The sequence below is a fragment of the Terrapene carolina genome, unplaced genomic scaffold (genome assembly GCF_002925995.2).
Source record: "Terrapene carolina triunguis isolate 2854851 unplaced genomic scaffold, T_m_triunguis-2.0 Scaffold53, whole genome shotgun sequence".
Lineage (NCBI taxonomy): Eukaryota > Metazoa > Chordata > Testudines > Emydidae > Terrapene > Terrapene triunguis.
Window position 1 is genome coordinate 6,381,766 of NW_020664404.1, and position 18,186 is coordinate 6,399,951.

Consider the following 18,186-nt stretch of genomic DNA (forward strand, 5'->3'; position numbering starts at 1 on the left):
CTGTGGTTGCTGGGCATAGGGTCCCTGGGATAGAACCTAGAGTAGTGAGCAAACCCAGATTCCTCTACTGGCCACTGGGAAAGTGGCACAGACTTGGAGGTAGATCAGAAGACAGCCTGAGACTGCAGATAGACCATTTGTCCAGTGGGAATTTCCTACCCTAGCAAAGGAGGACTATAGTGAGCTGGCCAGAGAACTAGTCATGGAAGGGGAGCACCTTGAATGAGAGAGACACTATGGGGTGAGCAACTGGAGGAGGTGGCATCAGACAGGAGGAGAGCTATTCCCCAGATGTAGCCCCAAGGAGGCACCTAACTGAGTGTACCCCCATCACAGGGGGAAATCAATGCTTGTGCTTCTAAGCTTGCACTTCTTGTCTGAAGGGGTTAGGAAAGGATGTTTTCACTATGTACAGCTTTGCATCATGTAGGCATCATGGAATGTTTTCTACTTTTCTCTCTGAACCTGCAGGTAATCTATGGGCTCACCTGGTTTTCAACTATCCCCCTAGAAGACTTTCACAGGCAAAAAGCTTATGAGATACTGCTGGGGGGTATTTATTGTAATGTAAACCTTAAAAAGCAAAGCCATGCAACTGTTCAGGCCAATTGCTAGGCACCTCTATTGCTCAGTGTTGCCAGTTCTGCTGATTGTGTTTCAATTATAGTGATCACTTAGGAAAAAGCCAATTAGCGCTATGTAGTCTGGCAAGGTTCTGCCTCATGACCAGACCCAGAAGTTAGTTCTTATGCGGACCCCAGGATATGCATATGAGAGAGTCACACTTAGGAAAGGCGTTCTATCCTTGTAATATCTATTAGCACAGTTAGTCAAATGACAAACCCTCCAACCCAGCAAAGTAGGAAGAGATAATATAGAATGGTCAAGAGGTCTGGCATCAGCAGTTCTATACTTGCACCATCCTTGGTTGAATAGCCCAAAGTATTAGTCCTCACCCTCACCTTTATCACCACCCATGGTTGTCATCCTGGTGTCTCCCAAGGCACACAGGCTGGTTGTGCATAGTGTTGTGCTGACTCCCACTATGCCTAATGCATATTCAGTAGGCGTTTCAGCCCTTTTTGAGTCTCTGTATTTCCTCACCCTACTAATGGCAGAGTGCTCTTTTCTCATAGGTTACTAGGCCTTTTCTCTCATGCTTATTAGCATATATGTTCATTGGTTACCATAGTATTCTTGTGGTCAAACATCTGCTGATGTTCCTAATTTAAAATAGCTAAAGCTGGTATAGACTGGCATCTTGTGGTTACCTGTCAGCTGTTTAGCAACACTTGCTTATGACATCACTTTCTTGTGATCTAGAGTCGCTTATGGGTTAGTTACATCACGTTTTTATGCCTTGGACTTAGTTTGGCTACGCTGTTGTCTTTACAGGCTTGAGCCCTATAGGCTTTTGCTTTGCTGCCTTAGTCCATACCCATATCTTACCTACCTATAGGCTATTATCAGGCCTCTGCTTTGCTATGGAATCCAAAATAAAATGCAGCATTGGCCTTCATATAGTTGAGTCTATTCTGTATAGGTTCTTGTACTGCACTCCTCACCATCGCTGCTCTATGCTTGTTAGAGAAGGCCAGGAAAAGCCATGCACCTGGCACTTGAAGAGGGAGATGGGGGAGGCTTGTGATGGTCCTTCATGGGAGTTAGAGCCACAGTCTGGGACCGGCCCCCAAGATGATTCTGTGTACAGTGTAGTTGGGAGATCAAAGCTAGCTCAAGTAACTATCACAGTGAAGCCACAGCAGCTGCACACTGAGTGCTTGTGTAGTACCAGGGATCCTGAGCAGGTAGGGATAGCTCAGTGGTTTGAGCATTGGCCTGCTTAAACCCAGGGTTGTGAGTTCAGCCCTTGAGGGGGCCATTTAGGGATCTGGGGCAAAAATCTGTCTGGATATTGGTCCTGCTTTGAGCAGGCGGTTGGACTAGATGACCTCCTGAGGTCCCTTCCAGTCCTGATATTGTATGATATGGTAGAAATAAGTGCCACTGGGCCAGAGGAGCAAAGCTGTCATCCCAGAGCTTTAGCTGATTTTCTTTCTTTTTTTAAACTCTGGGCCCATGCTGCTGAATGCCTTGTTGCCAAACTCTTGTAAGAATAGGTGCTCCCACTACAGAAAAGTCCGCTGTGAATTAATAGGGATGAAACGGACAGGGTTCTCTAAGAATCACTCTGAACAATAGACTCTAATAGAACTATAGCCCTGCTGTAGAATTCTGTAGATCAGTTTGAGGTCAACTGTCTATTAAATTCAACAGGATTTTTCAATAAGAATCACATGATATTTCAGCTGCATTTAAACCAGAACCAAAAATATAAGGATCTGATCCAGGAATAAAGTAGAGGCAGAGGGATTCAGTGCTGAAAAGCCCTCTCTTCAACCACCTGCTTTGGGAAGAGGTTCAGATGTCCATCTCTATGTGCATATATACATGCCAAATCCCACTAAATTGCTCTTGTAAGTCATTTCACTGAAGTCAGTGGGAGTATGGGGAGGCAGATAGGGAGGCATCCAGGTTAAACAATGTATTTATGGTGCCCTCTTGTGAGGAAACTTCATACTTCAGTTTTGCTTGGCAAAGGCAGGTTTTAAGGTACCATAAGTCCCTGACCCAATGAGCTATTTGATTTTTTTTTTGTAAAGTGCCTAGCAGAGTACTGGCACTAGGCACTGCCACAATAAAAACAGTAATATAAAATATTAGCATGTAGTGTATTATGGGAGGGTCAGGTTACCTAAGAACATACAGTAGAATCTAAGTATGGTCAAATAAAGCTTCTGTTTGTTTTTGCTGAAGATGGAACAAAAGTGGAATTTATGCCAATCTTCATAGCTGTACTTTGGGTGGCTTCATCTCCTGGCAGGAAGAAAAGCAATTGACATAGTCCCTTTGGAAAGCAGTACATACCCTTGTGACTTTGTGCAGTCTATATGGTTTTATAAAAACATAAGTGAATATAACGTAACTAGAATATGCTTCATGCAAAAGGTCGCTTGTAAGGTATCATTACAAAGCTTATAATCTACTGAGTGTGATCATCCTATTTGTATAAATGTACCACTCTTGTATCTAAAACTAGAAATATAAAATATAACTCTGAGGGCCTATTGTAACTATGCAAAGTGTGGGCCATTAATGGTGATTTGGAATCTTTAGGACTCCCATTAACCAGGACCATTGTCTGCAGATGGCTGTGTTTTACCTGAGTGTCTTCCTGTATGTGTGTGCTGGCAAGTGGGTAATGAAGTCTTGCAGTGACATGTGATCATGTCACCTGAACTGGAATCCATCTTTAACCTGGTGCTTTTCCAGTGAGGGGGGGTGGAAACCCAGAGGGACAAAGGGTTCCCGCCTTATGCAAAAGCTATATAAAGGGGTGGAACAGAACAAAGGAGAGGGAGAGGAGCCATCATGAAGAATCCCCTAGCTACCACCTGAGCTGGAACAAGAGCTGTACCAGGGGAAAGAATTGTGCCCAGGTCTGGAAGGTGTCCAGTCTGAGGAAAAAACTTACTGAAGCATCTCTGAGGGTGAGATTATCTGTATTTAGTTTGATTAGACATAGATTTGCACATTTTATTTTTTTGCTTGATGACTTACTTTGTTCTGTTACTACTTGGAACCACTTAAATCCTACTTTCTGTATTTAATAAAATCACTTTTTACTTATTAACTCAGTATGTATTAATACCTGGGGGCGCAAACAACTGTGCATATCTCTCTATCAGTGTTATAGAGGGCGAACAATTTGAGTTTACTCTGTATAAGCTTTATACAGGGTATAATGAATTTATTTGGGTTTAGACCCTATTGGGAGTTGGGCATCTGAGTGCTATAGACAAGCACACTTCTGTGAGCTGTTTTCAGGTAAACCTGCAGCTGTGGGGCAAGTAATTCAGACCCTGGGTCTGTGTTGGAGCAGACGGGAGTGTCTGGCTCAGCAAGACAGGGTGCTGGAGTCCTGAGCTGGCAGGGAAAACAGGAATAGACGTAGTCTTGGTACATTAGGTGGCAGCTCCCAAGGGGGTTTCTGTGATTCAACCCGTTACAACCCTCATCTGGCAATGGTGTCTAATTAACCATACAAATTCAATTTGATCGAATCTATCCTTGCACTTCTATCATTTGACATATTAACTGTGCTATGCAAACAAACAATTACATGTAAATTCCCATTGACTTCAGTGGCTGTCAAACTCAACATGACGCCCATCACAATGGTTTTGTTTAAACTGTACCTTAAACAATCTTCCCATCTTATAAGGATCAGGAAATGTGAGCAATTTAAAGCTCTCATTTAACATTTTAAAAAAATGTATATTGCAGTAGCAACCAAGGGCCTCAATCAGGATCAAGGCCCCTCTGCACAAATATGTATGAAATGTGCTACATAATCCAACAATGTGCAAAAATAAACTCCTTTCTATGCACATACATGCACCACACCCTAATTACAGATTAATTACTGCAGGCCAATCAAGGTCTGACCCTGATCCATAGAAGTCCATGCCAAAATTCCCAGTGAGTTCATTGATTCAGGATCAGACCTTACTAAAGGACTTGCTTAGCAGTGATTTGTTGAAGAGAATAGCAGCATTTTGAACTTTGGGATTCACTTGAACCAGATTCCCAGCAGGACTGGTGTGAATGCATCATGGAGTAAATATTCCCATGACCCTCTGGGCCTCAAAACCATTGAGAATCTCTCAGCCCTCATAGCAACACTGAAATCTGAGTACTGAGATCTGCCAGGCCTGCCAAACGGCTGCTTCTGTCTGGGTGCAAGGAGAGACCACTAATAGCATCCAACACCTCCCTCTTTCCTCCTGGGCAGTGGAGACTAGGCAGAGAGAAATCCTTCCCTTTCCTAGCTTTGATTTTTAATCTGCCCCACCCAACGATCCAGGAACTTGCTGGCAGCTCCCTTTGATATATCAACTCAGACACCGATCCCCTAGGACACTTGCTGTGTCCTTCCCACCAGTCTCCTAATCTACCCAGGGCTGCCGAAAAGACCCTCATATATTAAACCAGTGTCTCATTACTCCAGGCTAACATCACTATAATTCAAAGAAATGAACAGTATGGGGTTTGCAAGCAGGAGTTCCAACCTTCATCAAAGTGCATCATGTGATGAAGCTCATAAATATTCAATGCAATTTTGGTCGCAGATCTATTTCTGTCATCACACAGTGTGGTGTTCATCTCTCTCCACAGCAGGTACAGAGTGGAATAAACCCAGAATTCTCCTCTCCTAGCTCAGAAGTTGAACCTACTTGATTCAAACAATGCTAAACTTAACTCCAAATAAAATATCAGGCTCCTTAATCCAGCCAGGAAAGGCATAACACAAACCAATGGCTAGACACTAAAGCCAGGCAAATTCAAATGAGAACTTAATTTTTAAGTGAGGGTGGCTTCCTTTGGTTCCTTGTTCTAGTGGTTTGTGGTGGACTCTCAATGTCTCCAGATCAAGACTACAGGAGTAGTTCAGTGGCTTCCAAACTTTTTCACCTACCATATGTGACGAGGTTCACTCACCACTACGGTGCTGCCTGCTGGCTATCCCGGGGATTAGTCTAACCACTGTGCCCTTCTGTTGGTGTCTCGCCACCGTCGCTTCTGCTCTAGGGCCCACCTCACTCCCAGGACCAGAGTCCTTTTCATGACACAGCCCTCCGGCCATGTCACACTCTGTTCTCCCCCCTTCTGGGGGAACTGCAGTCCGCTGTCCAGCCACTTGGCTGTGATGACTGCAGCCAATTGTCTGGCCACTTATTCAGTGGTGAGGTGGGGGGGAGTGGGCGGGCACCCACCTGCTACACCAGGTCCTGGTAGATGGCCACCATCTGCTACATCCCCTCCAACTCCTTAGATTATTTCCCTGGGCCACTTCCCCATGGCTCCCAGAACCCTCTTTGCCCTTACCTGTGGGCCTCGGCCTACGAATCCCTGTAGCCAACCAGGGGGCGTCTTTAGCTCCTCCCCGGTCACTGCTAGCAGCACTGCTCTGTCCAGGGTGCTAGTTCCCTTCTGCTTGGCCAGGAGCTTGATCTTCCCTCATTGAGTTTGTCAGCTACTGAACTTACTCTGCCCTGCAGCTTTTTTTATATGGGCCTATCCAGCCCTGATTGGCTGCTCCTCACAGCCCCTTTCCTATTGGCTGCTTTTTGCACAGCCCTAACAGGCCAATGCGGGGCAGGTGCCCCATCACACCATCTTAAATAATTAAGGGAATGGACGAAACATCAAGCTCACATCCAACGGGTGGTACACTTACTACAGCTTGGAAGCGCTTATCTAGTTCAACCACAAGTTACGGAGCTCAATACAGGAATACATAGATGAACTTCTCTGGCCTGTGTTCTACTACACGTCAAATTAGATGATCTAATGGTCTTTTCTGACTTAAAATGAATCTATATCAGCTTTAACTATTCATGGGCATCATCTTGATCTTCTAGATGAAATTGTGGCTCCTTGTGGTCACTGCAGATCCCACAGCACTTTTCAGTATTAGCCCAGGGTGGGAAGAGACACAGGACCAGGGGTGCTAGAACATTTTTTTTTTTTTTTAGTGGGGATGCTGAACCATTAAACCAAATTGTAAGCCCCGTATATAATGGAAACCACTTCAAGCCAGGGGGTGCAGTAGCACCCCTAGTTCCAGCACCTATGCACAGGACACTAGTTTAATGAAAGCTGGCTGAAAATGGTATGTATTTCTGGCTTTAAAAATAACACTTTAGCTTTCTCAAATTTTCAGAAAAAAATTGTTAAAGTAAAATTCTGAATTTTTCAAGGTTTGACTTTTCAGTTTTTGGGGAAGGAAACCTGAACTCCAAGTTGCTGTTTATTGTTTTAACACCCCCTCCCTCCAGTTTTAGAGAGCCTTTTGTTGAAGAAAAATTAAACAATTTTGTTTCTAGGAAAAAAGGCCATTTATTGTCAAACGTTTAGAATGAAAAAATTCAACAGGCTCTAAATTTAACTTTGTCAAAGACTGTGAACCCAGCATTACCTCACCCTGTTTTAACTAAACTGAAGACAATTTGAGGCCATGTCTTTTGGATTTTCACTCATGTTTTAGCACATATAACACTTAACTAAAACAATTGTGATACTACACACGGTTTGTTCCTAGCTGTGTTTAACTGGCTGCTCCTAGGGTTAAACATGACTAAAATCAAACTCCTGTATCCTGCTCACGCTAAAATTAAACCTAGTCTACATTAAGTTTTGCCAGAACAGTTATAGCAGCCCACTCTTCTAGCACAGATGCACTTATACTGGCAAGCATGTCTTTGGCTGGTATATCTTATACCAGTTCCCTATGTGAAATAAGCCATCAGGCTTTCACAGCATAGAAATGCTGCCAAAAAGAAAATTGCATCCCAAACAGACATTGTCATTCCAGCAAAAATCTCTAGTGTAGACCTGCCCTTACAATCCTGTTTAACACATGTTAAAGCATGACTCGGAAGTGAACATATCCTGATTTGCACTGGGAATGGTTTTTCATTTGTTTTAGGAATTATTCGCAAAATTCCTCTCTGGTCAGACACATCATATTAAGAAAACCATGAATCGTTCCAGAGAATTAAATAGCCTAGGAAAATGCGGTCTCTCCAGATCCATTTCACTTTTTTAGTCTAGGATTTCATCAGCCTCTCCACGATGTAAATGAAACCTTTGTAAACACACATCTCTTCTGTAACTAGTCTGATAGATAATGCTTATAGCACAGTCTTTATTTTATTATAGGAGCACACTGTTGGGGCTTAAATTCTAATAAAACACAAGGATATTAATCTTTCAACGCTGATCTACAATGATAGAATACTGTGCATTTATTAATGTATTCATATGTAATCTATGTCCCCGTAAGAAGCCATGTGCATGTTTCTGCATTTATTATGTACTAAATCAAAGGGATTCTAGTGTTACATATGCCACACTAACCTAGGTAATTTCTATTTTACATGTCTTGCTGCCATCTACTGGAATTAGTTGTGCCTACAAAATTCTTGAGCTGAGGAATACATCGGAATAGAAATCAGCTTAAAATATTAAATCGGTGTAGCTACATTAAACAATAAAGTGAGAGCCTGGAAATTAAAGTTGGAAAAATCAGGAAATTCATAGTTAAGGGCCACTAACTAGCACCTGGCTGTCATCATGGCACCAACAAGTAATCCTATGGTGTACGTACACATACCAATTGCAACGTTGGTGAGAGAGATCTGACTTGTAATGTTGCTCAGCTAGGCACTGATTCAGCAGCACGCCGAAAGTGCATTGCTGAAGTGTCATGAAAGTCGATAGAATTCAGGCATGTGCTTAAATGCTCTGCTGAACCAGGGCCATAGTTCATTGAGGTACCTGGCTGGATTGGAAAAGCGAGGTTAGATACATTCATTCTTTCTAAGTAATAAGTGTCAATCCTGCACTGTATGGGCAGGAGATGAGGCCAGAGCCCAGATCCTCAAAGGTATTTAGGTGCCTAACTAGAGGAGGATCTGGGCCCAGCTGTCTATTGCTGGGTGGGGGAGGGTGTCGGTGAGCCATGAGTGACATAGAAGGCTGATATATCTGCATCTATTCTATTTACGGTAGCTGAGGCTTTACAGTCCCGTTAGAAATGTGAGTAGTCTGGCAGGACTGGTTAAGGAGCCTGTGGTGAGTGCTTCACCTGGGCATGATGGGTAAATGTCAGAGTAGGCTTCCCTCATCCACAGTAAATGACATTCACCAAACAAGCACAGATTTCTCTTCCCTGGGAGGCAAGCCAAGCAACCAAAACAATGCTCAGCCTTCCCAGGCTGCAAACAAAGCTCTCAACAGCCTGCAAGCTTGACCATCCAATCTTCCGAGTTGTTGAGACTAGCATGTCCCTGGCCAGCTGTATCTTTCCTCTTCCTTCTCTAGGTTAGCAGTGCTGTAGCTGAAATGAGCCCCGGCTGGATGTGTTTTGGCCCTACATGTCTGACCCTGACCCAACCAATGGGAAATCTTCGGAGAACCAGATGGGTAATGTACACACATAGAGATAGTAAGCTATGGACTAGAACAGGGGTGGGCAAACTTTTTGACCGGAGGGCCGCATCTGGGTATGGAAATTATATGGCGGGCCATGAATGCTCACGGTTCCCGGCTAATGGGACCTGTGGGGGCGGTGCTTGGGGTGGGGCAGCATGCAGAGCCCTCCTCCCCCTCCCCCGCCGCTGCCCCACCGTAGGAGCCGGAAGGGGAACATGCCGCTGCTTCTAGGAGCCTCGTGGAGCCATGGCACATGTGGAGCAGGGCAAGCCCCGGACCCCGCTCCCGGCCGGAAGTTTGAGGGCCAGATTAAAACGTCTGACGGGCTGGATGCAGCCCCCAGGCCATAATTTGTCCACCCCTGGGCTAGAACTTCAGCAGCTAGACAGCCTGGCTCCATTGACTCCAATAAAAGTATTACCGATGTATACACTCTGGAACTGACCCAATGGATCAGTCTAATCGATCCATTGGTTTCCTCTACTATACTCAAACATTTCCCTGCCTTAGATTCACCGACAGTTGACTTGATTAATCCACATGATCAGAGAGCTATAGCACACAGCAGTGCTTATAGCATTACTGTTGTTCTAGTGGGTTTTTAAGCACTGTATTGATCTCTCATGGACTTTCTCTTCCTCTTTCAGAATGTTGAGCCCCTTTTTTGATCAAATAGTAACTTTATTGAGCTAGCAATTGAATTTTTCAGTCAATGCTGGTGAGATGAACCAAAATAAAGGCTGGCAGTCATGTTGTTTCCGTACAAATGATCTAGCTCATGATGTTTTCATCAAATCAACTGTCCCACATGACTATAGAGTTTCTTTAAATCAACACACTGAGACATTAAGTCTCTCACTGTTAAGCTAAACAGATGGAGAACTCAAAAAAAAAAAAAAAAAAAAAAAAAAAAAAAAAAAAAAAAAAAAAAGGCCTATCAAAAAAGATTGAGCAGTGACTTGATTAGTGCACAAGTAACTTCACAGGGAGAAAATACCAGGCTAAAAAGAGCTCTTTAACCTAGCAGAGAAAGGCATAACAAGAACCAGTGGCTGGAAGTTGAAGACATTCATATTAGAAATAAGGCACAATATTTTTAAGTGAGGATGATTATTAATCTACAGGAAGTGGCAGATTCTTCTTCTTTCTGACGTCAAGCCCAGTCCAGATGTCTCTAGATGTGCTTTAGTCACCACGGGTGCTGGGGATGCTGCTGCACCCCCTGGCTTGAAGTGGTTTCCATCATATACAGGGTTAACCGTTAGGTTCAATGGCTCTCAGCACCCCCACTGTACAAATTGTTCCAGCACCCGTTAATCACACATGTTGTTGTGCTCAGTACAGGGGTAATGATGATATTTAATGGCCTGTATTATACAGATCAGGCTAGATCTAAATGGTCCCTTCTCCCTTAAAGCTTCTGTCCCTCAGCTATTAATAGAATTTATTGAGCATGTCAGATCTTAGTAAACTCTCCAAATCCCATCCCAGCCTACACTGGGCTCATTGAAAATCCTGGGATGGATTCCCTGGGGCTAGCTTCTTCTGTGGTTTCGGAGACTGGAGATGAGAATCCCAAAACGACCACTCATTAGGTGGAAGCCCCATCTATGTGTTTTAACTAAATATTAATGCTGTGGGCTGGCTTCATATTTCAGCTCCATGTTAGTGTAGATACACTTCAAAAGTTGAGCCTATCTAAACCCAGCTTCATATAAATCAATCCCAGAAAAAATGGAAGGGTGTTTCCATAGGTTCTACTGTCTAGTCTAAGGAGGTAATGACCAAATTGCTGCGCTTCGCTGAGACAGGAGAACGTAAGCAAATTAGTCGAGGTGAAGGTCTTTGATAGAGGGCTTTTCCTGCCCACCTGCCTTTTTCAATTCCTAACAGAATATTGTCAAGCCTTGCTTTGCTCGTAGCAGTCCCTCTGTGCTTGATAACCATGGGACTGAGACTAATAGCAAGATTGGGGCGAAGTCTGGCCCTGCTGACAATCCGTGGAAGTTTTGCCATTGACAAAAATGAGGACAGCATTTCATGCTTGTGCTCAATTCCTAGGCTACCACTGCTATTATCCCGATGCAACAAAAATGATTAGGGGGCTGGAGCACATGACTTATGAGGAGAGGCTGAGGGAACTGGGATTGTTTAGTCTGCAAAAGAGAAGAATGAGGGGGGATTTGATAGCTGCTTTCAATTACCTGAAAGGGGGTTCCAAAGAGGATGGATCTAGACTGTTCTCAGTGGTACCAGATGACAGAACAAGGAGTAATGGTCCCAAGTTGCAGTGGAAGAGGTTTAGATTGGATATTAGGAAAAACTATTTCACTAGGAGGGTGGTGAAGCACTGGAATGGGTTACCTAGGGAGGTGGTGGAATCCCTTCCTTAGAGGTTTTTAAGGTCAGGCTTGACAAAGCCCTGGCTGGAATGATTTAGTTGGGAATTGGTCCTGCTTTGAGCAGGGGGTGGGACTAGATGACCTCCTGAGGTCCCTTCCAACCCTGATATTCTATGATTCTATATTACTGCTGTAATAAAGGGTAGCTGCACTGTCAGGGATGCTACCTTTTAGCTGAGACATTAAACCAGGATCCCTTCTTGCCCATGTGGAAGTTAGAGCCCATGGCGTATTCTGAAAGAGATGGAGAGAACGTAGACAACCTAAAGATGAACAGACACATCATGCTTCCCAGAGCTGCGTGGAGAAAGGTAATTGTTTCATGGAGGATTTTGAAATGGGATTTCATTCCCATTTGGAACGAAAACTAGAAACTTTGAAAATTCTCTGCAAAAAGGAAAGTGCTGGGGGCTGTGACTCAGGGCATTCTGGCTGCCCTGGAGCTCCATACCTTGGAAGCTTCCCAGGCTTATAGTTCCCCATCCACTGCCAGGGAGCTGGAAGCCTGAAATCCCAGGCTGCTGAGGAACTGGGCTGCTGAGCTGACACAGAACCAGAGAGATTTCACAACTTGCCTGGCATGCAAGGTTCCGTTGGAAACCTGCCTGAGTTCTACTGCAACTCTGAAATTGCAGCATCTCTGCAAAACAGTTCAACTTTGACAAATCAGCAAATTCCATTCAAAATGGCTCATCAGCATTTTCCCAACCAATTCTAACTCAGTTCTTTGTGTGGGTGCTTCTCTCTCTGTCTGTATCCCACATACGGTCCAAGTGGGCACACATTGGAGGCTTGAGAGCTGTGCCAACAGCTTTAATCTCGTTGGTTCCCCTTTGATTGCTTTAGATCATTGGTCACTGCTTAACTATGTAAACCGAGGGGGGTGTTTTCAGACAAACTATAGTGGGAATTCACACTTCTCTGCTGTGCTAGATGCTGTGTTCATCAGACACCTGGTATGAAAAAAGCAACAGAGGGTCCTGTGGCACCTTTAAGACTAACAGAAGAATTGGCGCATAAGCTTTCGTGGGTGAATGCCCACTTCATCAGACGTCTGACTAACACGGCTACCCCTCTGGTACTGGTATGAAAAGTCTCTTAAATATGGTGTGAATTTGCTTGTGAAAGAGGCTGGCTCAAGCACTGTGGAGACAAGGCCACTTGTTATACAGAGGCATTATAGTAGAACGGCGCAGGGAGCAGTGGTGCAAACTGTCCTTTACTCACATGCCTCTTAGGAGAGAGTGGTAGATTCAGTCTCCATGGACCACTCAATCCTTGGCTTCACCACTGAGATGACAGAAATGAGTGCCAGCAGGATGGGCTTGTTTTGGCAATTCTCGTTGGCTAGGACTCCATCCCTCAGGCTCCCTTCAGCTGTGATAAGCATGTCCTTAGGCATGTGTAGCATGGGGCAGAGCCTCAGCTGCTGTAAATCAGTCTTGATGTCAAACAGAGCTATGCCGATCTATACTAGCTGAGGGCTGCCCCCCCCCCAACCCCATGTACACTTTCACAACACTGATCACCTCAAGACACAGATACACCTAGTGGAACCACAACATTTTGTCTTTATTAGGCGTTCCCATGGTAATATAACACAGTTTGTAAGGAATAAAACACAAGACTTTGGGGTGGGGTTTGCCGTTGAGACAATGGTCAAATATCAATACTTTTGTCTACACACATGATCATCTTTAGCACTTACAGCTCCTCCTCTCATAGTTCACAATCACAAATCCAAGGGTTAAAATCCAGCTAGTATTAAATCCTACACTGTTTATTATTTTTAGAGCTTCAAGTCACTGCGGTTAATTGTCAGTCTCATTTTTTCTTTAAGCATTTACATATGACATTCAATAAACAGACAAAAAGCAAATGAGCTCCCACAGAAAAACATGCTTACATAGCCTGCAAAAATCTTTATATTTTTTCTTTTGTAATGAATGAACAAAACTATCTGAAAAGTCGGTCTGTGAAGGAAAAAAAACAAGGAAGACTTAAGTGAATACTGAAGAGCTGCAAATGTTTTGTAGAATTGAAACGACTGTTTCTTTTTTCTCCCCAACTTGTTCCAATTTATTTCAAAGCACAGGTGGAAAAAATACCTGTAATATATATTAGGTTTTTCTGATTACTTTAACAAAAAAGTGCAATCTCTTTTACGAAAAACAAAAGACCCAAGAGTTAAACCAAAATCAAACATGGCTGGACAAATAAACATGTGTGTTTTTTTTGTTTTTTTTTAAAGGCTGATATTTTTGAAGGAGACTGAAAGAGTTAAGTGTTGAGATCCAATGGGACTTGGGTACCTAAACTGCTTTAAGATCACTGGAAAATCCCAGCTTGGATACTTTACAAAAGCGGATTTGGTTTTTAATTTTTAAAAGCCTGCATATATCTATTTTCCTTAAGAACCTGTAAACATCATTTTAAAAGAGTTAAAACATGGAAAAATAAAGTGAATGCACATGTGAAAATACAAACCGAAGAAGCAGGTGACACCACTGAATACCAGGGGACAAAAAGACAAGGTAGGTGAGGTAATATCTTTTAATGGACCAAGATATTACCTCATCCACCTTGTCTCCCACATATCCTGGGACCACCCTGGCTCTACCAGAGCTGCAGGGGACAAAAAGGCAGTGAAGATAAATGTTGTGACAATGGGTGAAAGATTACCCTCTGTGCAAAGAACCAGCCCAAGGCCCCATGCCCTCAAAATACAGCTTGAGTAGGACTTAAATGATGCATGTGAACCAACTGCCATCTGGATCTGAAACCAGGATCATCCATCGCTTGAGCTAAAGGATCAGCACCCAATTCCTCAAAGGCATCTAACGCTCACTGATTTCCATGGGAGTTAGGCACCTAAATACCTTTGAGGATCTGCGCCTTAGCTCACAGGCACTAAGCAATCTCTATATGGGATTTAGCTAGTATATAAGGAGAAAGAACTACCACTGACCCTAAGTTAGGGTGGGTTAAATATAGGCCTTTTCCTGGGTGTTTCCGGTAGGATGAAATTTGCCCTTGTGCAATGATCTATTGTATAACGATGTCCCAGATCACTGGCAAAATCCTCAGCTGGTGTAAATCAGCATAGCTACCACAAAGTTGCCATTTACACTAGCTGTAGCTCTGGCCCAATAATTGGAATTGCCATTGGTAAGCCCTTTCTTGTATGCTTTCACGAGGGGTCTTTATACAATACTAACAATGTTTATTTCTATCTTAAATGACTGCTCTTGTGAGTTCTACTCTTTTTCTGATCATCAAAGGAGGGGTGGCTATTGAATTTAACATACTGCCAAATGAACCTAGTTTATTGACTAAAATCTCCGCTTATGGAGTTTCACCTCCCCAAATGAAAAGCCTGTTGAGGAAAGGTTTTCATGGGACTTTGTTCCAGATCCGCAGCTGGTGTCAATTAAGTGTGAACTTCAATGGCGCTAGATTGACACCTGATGAGGACCTAAGACATTTTGAGGGAGATCACAGCTTCACTTTGAGGCCTAGAAGTGTCCATGAACTAACACAAGTTTCAAGTGCTTGCTGAAATGATGCTATGAACTCCTACAACCAAATGATTGTGGTGACGGTCAGAAGCTAGGACACAAATGACGCTGGGGAAGGGAAGCGAGAATGGGGGAGGGATGTCCACTCTGAGATGAGACTCTGCAAACAGAATGGTACAAAACATTTTTAAAAGTACTCAATTTTTAAAATTTCCTCAAGGATCTAATTTGCAGAAAAATCCAGAAGGAAAAACACCACAAAACCTCAACCCAACTGGGTAAGATGCATCTTGTCAATTTCTAGCACAGGGTTCCTATTTGTAATAAGATACCCGGTGAGATCACAGAATGGTTGATAGGTGAGAATGCTGATACAAGTTTAGACTTGTGTTCCTCTGCCCTCCATTTAGTTGTCCTGTTGCAGGTCAGGACCCTAAGGAATATCCAGTTTAAAAACCCCTTGAATTACTGCTGGGTTGGATGTCTCGAAAAGCAATTTTAAATTTTATTTTTTTAAAAGGCAGCTCCCGGGAAATTCACTTTATCCTTCCTTTGTCAAAAGAGAGATGTTTAATGGGAACAGAGGCCACATCTCAAACATCCTCTTTAAACTGAATTTTTGCCTGTCCAGCGTATCAAACCGGGTTTGTTTCTTTAAATGTGGTGGGATCGGGGGGAAGGGGAATTGAGTGGGATCGGTGACGATGAGGAGGATGGATTGGGGGGACTGAAAATGGCATCATAGCACACTGGTTGCCCGCAGTAACTGTCACAGGCTCTAAAAGAATCAAAAGGGTCTCCAGGTACCCTGCCCCCTCCCCTGGTCCGCTAGGCGGCCTCAGAGAGGTTAGTTCCTTAACCCAAGCTGGTGATGTTGGCACGTCCACCGGGCGGCGCCACTATGCGCTGAGTAGTGCGGCGGGGGATATTGTCGTCGATCTGTGCACCTGGAAGGAGAGGGAGAAGAGGCCATGTCAGTGCAGTGCTTGAGTTGAGTATCTTTCAACGCAGTAACTTAGATCTGTGACATTTCCTGCTGTCTATGGGCTGCATTCAGCCCATGGGTCTAAAAGAATGCAGCTTCACTGGAATTGATAATAGCCTCTTAGGCCAGGTTGAATTAGGCCCTATGGCCCAGTTCCTCAAAAAGGCATTTAGGCACCTAATTCCCATGGAAATCAATTGATTTCCTGCCTTGGGGAATCACAAAACAGGCAGCTGTTCTGCAAGGTGGGGAATCATTATGCCCTGCTGAATTGCTCTAATCCAAACCCACAGGGACCAGCACTGGAACTGGAAAGTGTAGCGAGTCCTAGTTTTCTCTGCTGAGGCTGCCCTATTAATTAGGATGGTAGGTCCTGAGATGTGGATTAGATTGAGACCTCTAGGTAGGTTGGTGGCCACCAGCTATCCATGCTAATGGCTTTGTGGGGGAGTGAGCAGAACTGCCAACCTAGAAGAGAGGTTCTCTATCCCCGTGCCACAAGGAGGGAGCACTATCTGGCCCACAGTGAACAAGAGCTTTAACCTCCGCTCACTTGTTCTCGCTGCATCAGGTGCTCAATGGAAGGGCTCTAAATTGGCTGCTTGGGACGTAAAGCGGCGGAGACTGCTTAGCAGGAAGTTACGGCTCTGTGCCCATAGAATGGGGCTGGATATAGGACTGACCCCTGGATTGCAGAACAGCAACACTAAAAACAAACAAGACTATGCTACTGTTTCAGTGGAAGCTCTGAGCAGCAGCAGCTGCCCTGGGGCTGCCTGCAGATTCAGGGAAGGGGCACTGCATCGGTTCACACTGTTATGATGGTTCTTTGTGATCACAAAGGGCTAGGTTAGACTGTGCAGAAGCAGAGGGCACTGAGAAAGCTTTCAAGTGGTAGGCTGGTGAGTGGAGAAATTTGTTAGTCTTCCCCCCAACCCCATGCTAACTTGGTTTAATTGCCGATTAGAAGAATCATCTTGGGAGGAAAATCCCTCTCCTGGCTTCCCCTGTTTTAGCTTCTGCTGAGGCATGCTGCTGGCTTACTAGCCCTTTATCAAACACTTGGGCCACCCATTCCTCCCAGCTAAGTTAACTTAGTGGAAGACCTTGTCATATTTGTTGTGGAAGGAGGAATCTCATTAAATCGTCATTCTGATCCTCAACCTATTGCTTCAGCACAAAATGAGATAGATGTGTAACACTTTCCTATGCTGAGAACCTCAAGCCACAAGTGAGTTTCACTAGGACCATGTGAAAGTACTGAAATAACTTTTTAAATGCTTGCTTTCAAGTCCGCTAAAAGCACTACAAGTCTCTCTGAGACACATCTCTCTAAATAAAACGAGTGCATTCCTCAATTGCAGGCAGCCCAAACTGCTTTTGGTCAGGTGATTGCTTTGCTTCAGGGAGTAGAACCAAAGTAGCTGCACATTGTTCCACCAGCCAACATGAACTTCCTAGCTGTCTCATCAGAACTGCTGTCTGGTTTCCATAACTACCTCTCCAAGTTCAAACCCATCCTATTCTCTCATCCAGTTGCTCCAGTGTCCACCCTACAATTCTGGCCTTCAAGGTAGGTACTCTTATTTGACTCTCTCTGGACTAGTCACTGACCTGGACCAAAAAAAATTAAAACTTTCTTTATTTCCCCTCATTTTTGTCAACATTTTGGATTTTCATTGGAAAAAAATATATTTTTGTTGACAAATCCAAAAAAGTTGAATAAGTTTTGGCTTTAATCAAAAATCTTCCATGCAGAAAAAGTGAACTTCCTGAGCAGCTCTCAGTTTAGCAGTAAGGTAGCCTTACCCCCCTTCTCTGGCTCTGTCTCCCAGACACTGAGTCACTGTCTCTTCATACTTCACCATTAAACCCTCTCTTCCCAATTCAGGACAGACAGTCTCTCTGCAGTATCCTGTGATGCTACACAAAACTGCCTATGCCCTACAGAACTGCCTCGCTCTGCACTATATGGGTCAGATTCCACATATCTGATGTACACCAGCATGGCTCCATAGAATCTGGCCCTGAATGTCAATCGCAGGCCCTCTGTCTTTGGGCCACTCAATCCTGATCCATAAAGGAAGCTTGTGTGATTGTCTCCCATTCTGGCCAAGCTATTCATGGCTGAAAAACCTCAGCCATAGACATTGCAAGATAAAAAGTGAAATATACGAAGTGTCAGATCCATAACTGGCAAAACTCTACAATGGCGCTACTT

The 18,186-nt window shown here is 44.0% G+C and overlaps 1 protein-coding gene across 4 annotated transcripts in view; it reads right to left on the reverse strand.

Moving 5' to 3' along the window:
- Positions 1-13,010: 13,010 nt before the first annotated feature.
- Positions 13,011-18,186, reverse strand: part of DPYSL2 (dihydropyrimidinase like 2) — a 91,650-nt gene continuing 86,474 nt past the window's right edge. For all 4 annotated transcript variants that reach the window (XM_024212159.3, XM_024212158.3, XM_024212161.3 and 1 more), the window contains exon 14: positions 13,011-15,927. In XM_024212159.3, the coding sequence (XP_024067927.1) occupies positions 15,836-15,927 (92 nt within the window). In that variant the 3' untranslated portion in view covers positions 13,011-15,835. The remainder of the gene's footprint in view (positions 15,928-18,186) is intronic.